At 39.4% G+C, this 12,176-nt stretch overlaps 1 protein-coding gene across 3 annotated transcripts in view; it reads left to right on the top strand.

Moving 5' to 3' along the window:
• PREX1 (phosphatidylinositol-3,4,5-trisphosphate dependent Rac exchange factor 1) overlaps positions 1-12,176 on the top strand; it is a 99,736-nt gene that overhangs the window by 61,099 nt on the left and 26,461 nt on the right. For all 3 annotated transcript variants that reach the window (XM_030288352.4, XM_030288353.4, XM_072917196.1), the window contains exons 10-17: positions 1,920-2,067; positions 2,336-2,436; positions 3,506-3,609; positions 4,301-4,350; positions 6,980-7,055; positions 9,338-9,410; positions 10,660-10,802; positions 11,166-11,258. In XM_030288352.4, coding sequence (XP_030144212.4) covers positions 1,920-2,067; positions 2,336-2,436; positions 3,506-3,609; positions 4,301-4,350; positions 6,980-7,055; positions 9,338-9,410; positions 10,660-10,802; positions 11,166-11,258 — 788 coding nt within the window. The remainder of the gene's footprint in view (positions 1-1,919; positions 2,068-2,335; positions 2,437-3,505; positions 3,610-4,300; positions 4,351-6,979; positions 7,056-9,337; positions 9,411-10,659; positions 10,803-11,165; positions 11,259-12,176) is intronic.

Below are 12,176 nucleotides of genomic sequence, written 5' to 3' on the forward strand. Positions count from 1 at the left end.
CATACATGTATTTGAGAGAAAGAAAAAAGGTTACACGTTTTCTTCCATGGAGAAAATGAAAATCTGTCCTTAATGTTTTCCAAAAGCTAGGAAACAGCTCTGAGGTCTCAGAATGTTCTTGATATATTGCAGTGTCTTACCATAAGGCAGTTAGGTTGAACTCCTCTTCCCAAAAAATTCAGTTCTCCTTTTTTCTAAATTTCACCGATCACTTAAATTCTGCCTAATGTCAGTCTCTGCTAAAATTAGGCATGGCAATAGAGGACTACTTCAGGCTGCCTGTTCTCAAGCTAGTCTTGGAGCTATCTAAAATCTGTGTCTCTTTTGGACTCCAGAGTTGCCCAGATTTGCAAGTTCTAGAGTAACATATCCAGAAAATCATGTGTTCAGGCTAGAAGAAATAAAGCATCTACAGCACCAAAATAGCTTTTGTGAATGCTATCCTCTTAAAGCAATTTGCAAATCTAAAGAGAACAGGGCCAGAAAATGCCAGCTATGAGCATAGTTATAACAAAGACACCTGCTGTTTTCAGAGATCATCCCCCTGCCTGTAGCAATTTTCAAGTTAGCATGAAATATGTACTTGGGAACTGATACAAAGTGAACATGAAATGTTCTTTATATTCACATATCAGTCATTCTGCACGTCATGAAGTATTTCTTTCATTTAATGGATAATATGATTGTCAAACACTATTTTTAGCTTCAGGTATTAGTAAATAGGCTAATTAATAAAGGATGAGAAAATTATGTGCCTGCCCAGTTTTGATTTATTCACGAATATGAAATTGATTTCAGCAGTTTTGTATTTTTGACTTCAAGTAATAGGACATGCAAAAAGTCTCCTACTCTTCCAAGCATTTAAATGCCTTTAGCAAGTCTTATGCTTGAAGCTATTTTAATTGCCACAGGAAATCGGTTTCAGAAGGTTTAGAATCACAGAATCATTGAGTGGTTTGGACTGAAAGCAACCCTAAAGGCCATTTAAGGCCATGGGTAGCCTCTATCCAAGGTTGCTCCAAGCCTCATCCAACCTGGCCTTGGACACTTTCAGGGCTGGGGCAGCCACAGCTGCTCTGGGCACCCTGTGCCAGGGCCTCCCCACTTTTACAAGGAACAATTCCTGCCCAATCTCCCATCCAGCCCTGCCCTCTGGCAGTGGGAGCCATTCCCTGTGTCCTGTCCCTCCATCTCTTGTTCCCAGTCCCTCTCCAGCTCTCCTGGAGCCTCTTTAGGCCCTGAAAGGGGCTCTGAGGTCTCTCTGGAACTTCCTCTTCTCCAGGTGAGCACCCCCAGTTCTCCCAGCCTGGCTCCAGAGCAGAGGGGCTCCAGCCCTGCGAGCAGCTCTGGGGCCTCCTCTGGACTTCTCCAGCAGCTCCAGGTCCTTCTTATCTTGAGGGCCTCAGACTGAACACAGATGGGCTCCCACAAGAGCAGAGCGGAGGGGCAGAATCCCCCCTCCCCTGCTGCCCATGCTGGGGCATCAGCCAGCCCATGGGGCGTTTCTGTGTGGCTGGGTCATGTCCAGCTTTTCATCCACTTGCACCCAAAAGTGTTTTTCTCCAGGGCTGTTCTACTTTCTCCCAGCCTGTATTTGTGCTTGGGATTGCCCTGACCCGTGATCATCTTGCTTTGGACTTCCTTCATGTTATGTAAATCATTCTGTTTTGTGTGGTATGATATAACCATAAGTTTAAAGCTGCTTTTTAAAATGTGGAAGAAAAACTGCATCTTGGTGGTGCTAAACTTACCAATGACAGTTTTGTACTCAGATTAAAAAAATACCTGATTTCCCCCTTAAATGGAAAATAAATCAATCAAATTTTGTGTTTCTGCAATTTTTGGCCTCAGCTTTTGACTTCAAGGAAACATTTTATTTGGTATTAAAGATCTGAAGAAATTTCTGCTTTATATTCCAGGTTTGAAACTGGGAATGGAGAGGGATGCATATGTCATGATTGCAGAGAAAGGAGAAAAGCTGTACCAAATGATGATGAGCAAGAAAGTGAACCTTATCAAAGATAGGAGAAGAAAATTAAGTACTGTTCCCAAGTGCTTTCTTGGCAAGTAAGTGGTATTTGAATTGAAAAGGTCTTTCATGCCAGTTAATGGACTCTAGAATTTCTAGGGATGGCATTGTGACACAGATCAGATGTGTTTTGATGCAGCTTAAAGACAAAGACCATAAACCCCATTACAGTAGTGATTTATTAAAAAATAATAATTGATTTTTGTTTCACACCATACACAGGCTGAATAGTGTGACAGCTCACTCTGTTTTGCAGAGGCAAGTGCCGCTTGGAGCTAACTGTGTGTGTTCTGCTCCCCTTCGCAGCGAGTTTGTATCCTGGCTCACTGAGATTGGAGAGATAAGCAAACCAGAGGAAGGGGTCAACCTGGGACAGGCACTATTGGAAAATGGAATCATTCATCATGGTGAGTGTGCCATGTCATAAAAAGAGATCAGATTTCATTAATGCCCTGGAAATAAGGGTGGGAAACTTACTGAAGCTGTTCACATGATGTTCAAATACTTTCTGCTGCCATACCCATCAAATCCTCAAAATGTTTAGTGATTTTTGGGATTAATGAGTGGGTGAATTTATGCCATGAAAAGAGAACTTGTTTGGTATCCAGAAAGTGTTTGTGTCTGCAGTTGCTTGATTTCTCTGCAACATCTTGGTTGGGGTGTATATCAGGTGTATATTCCTTTTTACTGTGTGTGTTTGAAGATGTGTTAAAGTCCATAGACACAGCTTTGCACATGAGATACCAGCAATCCAGAGAAGAGTGGAGCAGTGCTCTTTTAGACCAGCGCACAGGTGATGGGTCATTCAAATGACTCTGCTTGTCGCAAAAGAAAGAGATAATGGAGGGTTTGTTTTGTTTCCAGCTCATTTGGCAAGAATGTCTTTCTTTAAAATAGTGAGGGACCGTATTTTTTCATCTCACCCACCTGATGACCTTGAAGTGTTGTGATGAGGTGTTCTAGAAGGGTAGGACAGCATGTGCAAAAGTGCTGCATGACTGAAGTATGCTTGTTTGAAAATTTTCTGTGATACCTGCATTTCTGCTGAAAGGTCCTTATCCAGATTACATTGTTTAAATTCAGATTTCTTCTGTTGTTTCCTACTGTTTCCATATTGTGTTATGCAGACAGAGCAACACAATCCTGCTCTAATTAAACAGCAAATATCCCAATTCAGTGTTCAGGTGAGTTTATGTGCAGTCAGCTGCAAAATGCACATCAAAACAATACTGTAGATGGGTCAACTGCAAAAATGGCTGTAAGTGCTGGGATAACTATTGTGGGAATTTGCAACAGTTTGTTCAAAACTGATCAAGAAAAATTAGATGTTCCCAATTCCCTTCATTAGGAGTGTTTCCAAAGACTTAAATTAACTGAATCTGATGTAAAATTTAAAAAATCCAATTTTTTCCAGCTGGCCTATAAAGAACATGGTGGGGACAAAAGACAATTTAAATTATCATGGTGATGTTTTAGTTTCAGATAAGCACCAGTTTAAGAATGAGCAGGTGATGTACAGATTTCGCTATGATGATGGAACATACAAGCCAAGAAGTGAATTGGAAGACATCGTGTCCAAGGTTTGTATTATCGTTCTTAGTTGGAACTTTGGGATTTGCATCAAGAAGTTTGTTCTCCTTCTGAATGTCATTGACCTGTTGTGTGGGAGATTGCCATTGCTGTTGATCTGTATTGTATTGAGCTGTCCATCCTAATGCCACAGGGACATTCACATTAGGGAGAGGAAGCAGAGTTTAGTAATGAACAGCAATGCAGTTATGACTGCACCCAAGACTGCTGATTGGAATCCCAGTAGAGTAACAAAAGTTTTTAAAACAGTAGGTGATAACATGTCTGCTGCAAATCTGGTGTTATGGTTCAGGGGGATAGAAGAGATCAATATTTAACTGTTTCTAATAATTGTTAGTCAAATGAGTTCTGTTGATCCCCTTTTTGTCCACATACCTTTTAATAAATTCATTTTTTTTCCTATGGACATTGGTTAAAGGGTTAATTGTGAGGAGGGATTAATGGAGAAAATGTTGAAATGGAAGTGATTAGAGGTAAAAATAGATTTCTGGCTGTTGGAAGCTAGGAAAGAAGAAAGAATGTTTGACAGAGAGGCTAAAGGAACTGTTTTGAATATCAATATTAATAAATAAAAAATTCCAGCTGAGTAGAGACATCAGTGTCCAGGTTTTGCTAGTATTAGCTAGTCAGTGTTTCCTTGAAAAGGCAAAAGCTGCTAACACTGCATCTTCCATTATTCAGGGGGTGAGGTTGTACTGCCGACTGCACTGCCTGTATACTCCAGTGGTCAAGTAAGCTCCCCTTCATGATCCCTTTGTATTTATTATCTGGCTTTGTTAAAAGGATGATGTTACTATTGAAATCTTTCTCGTTTCTTACTATGAGCAATAATTTTCTGAATTTTCTTGGTTCTTCTACTTCCCTTGCATTTCCATAGCTTAGATCTGTAGTTGCAGTGCTGCTGCTAGAGGATGTTGGAGCTGGGGATTCAGGGAGAGTGAGCAGCTGGGTATGGTTACAGTGGCTCCGATTCAGGGCAGATCATTTGGTGGGGGTTGAAGTTGCTGTATTATTTGGGTTATAGAAAATGTCAGCAGATGCTGAAGTGATGTAAACAGATTCCAGTGTGATGCTAGGATTCTGTCATTTGGAGTACCCTAAACAAACAAAAACCAGTCTGAAGCAGAATAAAAGCTGAAGCTGTAATTTGAAGAAACCCTGAAAATTTTGCGTGGATTCTTAACAACCTGGCTCTGTATAAATAACTGCTGAAGAATTGAGATAGTCTGGAAGTGCGAGGTAACTCTTCCCAGAGGCCAGGAGATGATTTTCAGATGTTGTTTACCTTACTGTGAAATCAGATTAACATTTCTGGCCTATAATGGAAACCACTCTGAACTCTGTAGTTGTTCTACAATTGCATGGAAGATTAGGCATTTTCACTTGGGAGAACTTAATTTTTTACAAAAAACTGATGAGAGAGAAAAAACATCTAGTGGAGATGGTTGGATTCCCAAATTCAACAAAACTGACCTCTTGTCCATGTGTTGTACAGCTGAATTTTCACTGAGAGATGCCACTGGGCCTTGGGCCAAGATTGATGGCACCTTATCAACACTGTCAGCATCTCTAGGAAAGTTTTGAGAGTTACTTTTCATCTGGAACTCCCTACTCTTTAGTGCTCGATACTTTAATGTTTCATTCATTGTGCTGACATTTCAAAAGTACATTTTCCCAAGATAAGAGTGTGAGAGGGGAAATCTGCCCAGAAAACTCCTACAGATTTGTGCTGTGTTTAGCACATTACTGGGAGACAAGTTGAAAATTATATGTAAGCACTATGAGGAAAGCTTTTTTTCTGAGGACACATTACTGGAAATGCTGTCATGTTTTGTTGGTTTTTTTCCAAGCTCTGAAAGTCTGCCTTTTCTTTCTAATTTCTCACACCCTGCATTCTGCAAACATGCAGATGTTTCTGCTGTATTTAAATACAACAGTCAGTCACAACGTATTTGTATCTGTAGGTGATTAGAAAAGGAATAGGGTTGGGCAGAATGGGTTTTAGATGGTGTTTGGATATTAGATTTTTAGGAAAAAGGCAGTATTGGATAGTGTGGTGCTAATGAAAGAGGCTGATTTGACAGAACTGAAGAATAAAGTTTTGTCTTGGTCTGCCTCATGGATCCATCCAGACTCTAAAACAGCCCCAGTGGCTGTGCTTTCTTCTACAGTCATGCCAGTGGAGCTCAAGCTTCAAATACAAGGACCACCCCAAGGGTGAGAGAGGAATTAATTCTTCATACTCATTCAGCATTTGGCCTCTCTACTGAGACACTCAATGACAGGGAGCCAATTAATGCAAATTAACTGTGGTAATGGCTTTTGTGATGTGGAACTAGGAACTGGATCAAGACCATGAAACTTATTTCACATGGGCCAGTAAACAGCCTTAAAATGGCTTTTATGATCTTCCAATTTGGATTAAATCCAGTGACCTTGGAGGTGAAAGGTGTTAGAGCCTGATGTCCTGAGCCACATATACCTCTTGTATTTGTATCAAAATTCTTTAGAAATATTTCACAAAATGCTAAAACCATCAATTATCTCCATTGCTTTGAGAATAGAAATGGAAGAAAACTGCAAAAAGGATCAAGTTACAATAGGGTTCCTTTTCATTCTTTCAGGAACAGTGCTGCTCTCTGCAAGAGCTGGGTGTGAGCTGGTGCTAGCTGTGTTACAAGTACTAAACACAGCCCATCTTATTTACAATGACTGAAATTATCTAATTCCATAAAAGGATGCTGCATATTATATTTGTGTCTGGCTATTGTGTGTTGTTTTACTAAAGGAAGTGAAATCTGAACAAGTGTGGAAAATCTCTCTTGACAAAATAGACTAAAAGCTGCCTAATTCCATGAGCCACACAAAAAGAAGGCACATAGGGAATGTATAGAGTCCTTGTCTATGAATACATTAATAGGTAAATGCTAGAGAAGACTTATTGAAGCCTATATATGGGACTGGTATTGAGCCAAAAGATGTAAGCTGGACATCAGTGGATTTTGAATGATTTCCAGCCAGAAAAGTGTGAGTTTTAGTGGGACTGCTGGTGGCAGTATTCTAACCTGAGTTACAGCAGCAGCTTAGGAAATCTGTGAGAAGAATCTTCTGGCTGCCTCTGGTGGGAATGTGAGCTCCCTGAAGATGGCTCTAAACAACATCTAGAGAAATTTTAAGTAACACTGCTTTGTGTTGATCTGAAGTAGCTTCCTAATTCAAGCTGCTAGAGAAGTTTAAAACTTCCTATAGAGAAAAGATAGCTGCTTATTACTAGGTCACAATAGTATATATAGGTTTAGAGTGTAAAAGAAATGTATACCTTTTTGTCCTGATTTTTGCTGAATTCTCTTTCTTAATTAGAGACCGTGACTACCACCTAAAGACGTACAAATCAGTAATCCCTGCAAGTAAACTAGTGGACTGGCTTATTGCACAGGTAAGAAAAGTTTTAAGATACTCTCTTTGCTAAGACTTCACTTTGCTAAGAAGCACTCCATAATCCTAAAACTTTCCCTTTTCAATTTATCAGTGGAAAATTTAAAAGTGGTTTGGTTGCTGTTTTTACCTGTGTGCATCTGCTTTCTTTTCTCCTCCCAGGGAGATGTAAACAGTCATGGTCTGAGATCATCTTAATTGCTGGGTTTACACATCCCAAGGCAACCAGCCACCATGATTAGGGCTTTAGGCATCACATCATTACCAAAACTAGACAGCAATAATAATAATTGTAATGGTGGCAGTAGTAATAAGAGTAATAGTAATGTGCTCTGGACATGATTCTTCATTGTGGTACTGACTGTAAACTGTTTCTGTTATTCTGATGACTCAAATGGGGAGACTGTATGGAATAAACCTAAGTTAACACGTCAAAATTAGTGTATCTAGTTTCACATCTAGTTTCTGTATCAAAAGGTTGAGACACATTTTGTCAAGATTGATCATTGTAGATGGATCTATTTTCTGAAGATTGTCATTGCTCCCTTTATTATATTTGGAAAAATACCTATGTAACATTTAGAAGTACTTAGTGAACTGAAAGAATTAAAGCTATATTTTCTAATTAGAGAATGTTGTTTTGCTAGGGGAATTTTGAGGCCAAGGTAACATCATCAGGAGTAGTCAACTCTAGTTTAGACCCTTCCTGTGCAAAGATGTTGTTGCCTAGAACAAACATAGACTGCTAAAGGTTTAAGATGGTAATATTAGAAGGCATTTCTCCTCCAGTTTATTTACAGTTGAAAGAATAAATTGGTTTTTTAAATGCCAGTCTCTGTAAAATAAACTACCCATTTATCCCATAAAATAACGCCCTGTGACATTGAGTGTTGTCTCATGACAGACTTGAAATTAGTCTGTAGTAAAAGCTAAACTTTTGGTTTCTTAAAGTTATTTTCTTGCCTTTCCTTGTATGATTACCTGGTCATGCAATTCTTTCAGAACTGCCTTGATGCCTGTTCTACCAAGACAACAGTATTTAGTTCTTAATTTGTAAATGTTTGTGTTTTCTGCTCTCAGCCAATTTAACAAAAGCTAGTAGTGCTGTGGATTGGCCAAAGGTGATCCTGTTCTATCCTGTATTTAAATAATGCTGATACACCATAGTGACGGGCTTTGCCAGCATTTGCTTGGCAAATAACTACTGCTCTCCTTAGCAGCATTTGAAGTCGGACTGATGTTCTGCTGACAAGATCAGAGGGTGCTTGAAACACTTCTTTTTTGCCTAAAACAAAGTCCCTGCCTAAAACAGCTGCCCTGCAGCTGCTGTGAGAGCTTTCGGGTATCTAGTTCTTCAGACGGAGGGGAGAAAAGCTGTAATACTTGTGTAGGATTCAGCTTCTTGTTAAATAGAACTGAAAGTAATACGCTAAAATTGGTTCTGTTGCCAAAGCAGCAGGTGCCCTCCCTGCTGGAATGAGCTGAGCAGCTGCTCTCACTGAAATAGAAGACACCATGTTCCCCTGTGTCCTTTTGTTCATCTCCTATCAAGGGACCAGCCAGCGTTAACAATCTTTGTAAGACCAGTAGTGCCTTCTGATTTTTAGCAGCACTATTTAAAATTCATTTGTCTTCCTAAAAAGTACTACCATGTTTGTAAAGTCTTCACTTGTGGCTGCAAATTAGCAGATATATCAAGAAAACGAGGCATTTCTTGTATTTAACTGACTTGTAGATGTAAAGCTTAAGGCTGTAGTTTCAGGGAAGTCTTTAAATTTGCAAGTCCCCTTTGGTAGTTGTGTTGAATGACTACACTCAAGGCTTCAGGTAGTGAGAAACAGAAGCCTTTGTAATCTGCTGTGTAAGCAAACTGCCACTGTAGTTTTAGCCTGTTTGACCTTTGGAGTTCACATAGTTAGCTTTTTCTCCCTTGAGCTGAATATGGATGGGATCTCCCAGCTTCAAAAGAGGAGTCTTCTTGTCTGTGACTAATGGGCCCTGAAGTCCAACATTCTGATATCAAATAAAAAGTCTTTACATTGAGATAATATGGTATCTTTCCCCAGTGCTGGTCCTTGATCCTCTGGTTCCTGTAGGAGGGAGAGATGCTGTCTGGAGGAATGAAAAGTGTTTGGGCAATGGGATGCCTGTTTTAGTGGCTTGCTATTGTTCCCTACACAGAGCATTCTGCTAATTTCAGAGCTGCAAGCTGTGCGGTGGGGAAGGGGGAGTAGCTTTTCTTAGAAAATTATCTGAGGTGTAACATTATTCTCCTGTTTCTAGGGAGACTGTCAGACTCGGGAGGAAGCTGTCACACTGGGCGTGGGACTCTGCAATAACGGCTTCATGCATCATGGTAATGCATCAATTTGCTACCCCCAGCAAATGAAATGAGCTCTTACTTCGGTCAGATTAGCTGTTCTAGGCTGTGTCATACATGCTGTGTACACAATTTGCAGGCATTCCTGCAGGTCCTTCTAGAACACAGTCCACGAGCTAATACATGGCTAGTCCTGGTGCCTTCGCAAGGGAAGCCATTTGCTGATAGTTACAGGAAGCACTGAAGGGATTAGACAAGCTAGAAGGAGCATGCTTTTTCACTGCATCTCTTCCAGAGCCACGTGAACAATGCACAAGCCTAGAGCTCTTCTGAAATATCACCAAAAAATATCAGCTGTTAAGCAAAATTGCCTAGTTCTTGTGTTTTAGATAACAAATACAATCCTCAGTGCTGAGGCATCCAAATCTGAAGTGCCAAATCCCAAGTTAGACATCATCCATCCCCAAACAGGGGAAGTAAACAAATCGGATCTGTAGCTGTATGAAATAGAATATACAAGTCCTAAGAGTAAACATAGTTTGTCAAATGAAACATTCAGTTTTAGGCATAGATAACATTTGCTTGCTGTATTTTGAATAGTGTTTCTGAGAGCAGATTATTGTAAATAACTAATGGAGAACTTCCATAGTAGTTAAGAGTAATGTAAGAATAGTTGGGGTCTTTTTTAAGGAGTTTGGTCTGTTCTGGGCATTTATTGAATTCTTTGTCAAGGAAGACCTTTGCATAAATACATGTTGAATGTAGGAGTTCCTCATCACTTGCTGCTTTCATTTGAAGGCCCCAGGTCTTGTATTTAATAAAGAATCTTTTCATGCCTTCTAGAATTTTGTAGATATCATTTCCATCTCAATTATTTTTTTAAGGTTGAGCCTTAGTCTATGTGGACACCTTATGTGCTTTTAAACAGCCCCTTACCCCTCTTGGCTCCTTTTATAGTTTTTTAATAATCATTTGGATGTAGCAAAGGCGTGTGAGGTTTTGGCTAGCATCTTTCTTCCAAGAGGATCTTTTTCATTTTATATAAATTCTGCATGCCTGGGAGCTCACAGCATGTCATGAGCTACTATGCACTATGAAGAAAATTCTTGTCCTAAAATACAGAATTGGCTTAAAAATACAGAGCTGAGGAACTGACTGATAGAGATGCATCCGGTCTGTGTTCTCTAAACATTGGGGAAATACTTAGACTCTCCTTTAACTTTCTGTTTCTCTCTTTTTTCCTTCATGTAAATGCATGTGTATATTTCATATATATAATTTCCAGTCCTGGAGAAAAGTGAATTTAAGGATGAATCCTTATATTTCCGCTTTTATGCTGATGAGGAGATGGAGGGCACCAGTTCGAAGGGCAAGCAATTACGTAATGACTTCAAGCTCGTGGAAAACATCCTGGGAAAGAATCTTCTGGTAAGAAATATGTGAATGTGTAAACCTTGATGTTTCTGCTAAAATGGTATTGTTTTATAGTAGAGGAGAATAGTGAGAGAGTAGAATTAAAATGGGAAAATGCATGTGTAGCTAGGTTTTTTCTTCACTGCATAAATGCTACTAATTCTTGATCTGCTTTGTTGTATATCTCCAACTTCTATACCTCTGACTTTTTGGTTAGGCAGACTGCATAACTTACTCTAGGAGCACAGGAAATCCTTACAATCTCCTCTTTCTGGGGAATCATTGCCTTCTCCAGATATTGCAAATGGAATATTATCCATAGCCTGTCTTTTCATAATGCATAAGCATTAATGTGTGTAACTATTTGCTCTGTTTAAGATTTTACCAGAAGAGGATGACTATGGATTTGACATAGAAGAAAAGAACAAAGCAATTGTGGTGAAGTCAGTTCGACGAGAGTCCTCTGCTGAGGTAGGACCTCACATTCATATTTGGGTATCTAAGAATGTTTCAATACTTAGAAAAGTTACAAACCATCCTTTAAAAATTGATAAGTATTTTGGCATTACTGGGGGACTTGAATTATTGGTAAGAGATAGGATGAGAGCTGTATCTGTGATGGTAGATTACCTCAGGTTCCTTAGCAACTTTCATTTAAGGAAGGAGGGAAAGTAACACTTTTTTGGGATAGCAAAGATGTTTAATGGGGAAACAGGTTTATTTGAATGAAAGCTGTATTTTTAGATATGTATTTTCCCCTTAAGAAGCATGCAGTCATTTCTTTCCATGGTATTTTTTAGGAATTCTACAGAATATATGTGCTTTGTTTCTTTGAAGCACATAGATGGCCCAAATGTCTTAGGATCTGAGTATTTCTTAATCAGACGTCTAGCCCTACAGAATTCTTATGTGGATCACACAGTGTGATCTTCCATAAGGCACCGATACACTGCCGAAGATAAAAGAGGACTAAATGACGTGTCAAGGGTTTCACAGTAAATTGTGGCACTCAGGACAGAGCTTCTAATTAAAAGTCCTGGACAACTATTACAGAATTTTTGAATGTCAGTGTTAAAATTTGTTGGTTACTCCTTTGGACTACAAATAACTCCTGGGTGACTTGCCTAATGGAAATAGCTGAAGTGGACAGATAGGAAGGTGAAAATGTCATATGGGAAGGAATTTTGAACTGAAGTTGAGTGTTAGAATGAAATTATTTCAGTGTTCCTGATTAATTTGGTTTATGGTTGCCAAAGAAACCAAACTGATGCTTTATCTAGTGCTCAAAATCAACATAGGTTGGCCAAAACTGTTACTAATCTAAGCATGTGCTGTGAACCATTGCCTGCCAGATAATCCTCTGCCCTTTTTTTGGCTGGAAGCTTGGGG

This window comes from Taeniopygia guttata, chromosome 20, assembly GCF_048771995.1.
Source record: "Taeniopygia guttata chromosome 20, bTaeGut7.mat, whole genome shotgun sequence".
NCBI lineage: Eukaryota > Metazoa > Chordata > Aves > Passeriformes > Estrildidae > Taeniopygia > Taeniopygia guttata.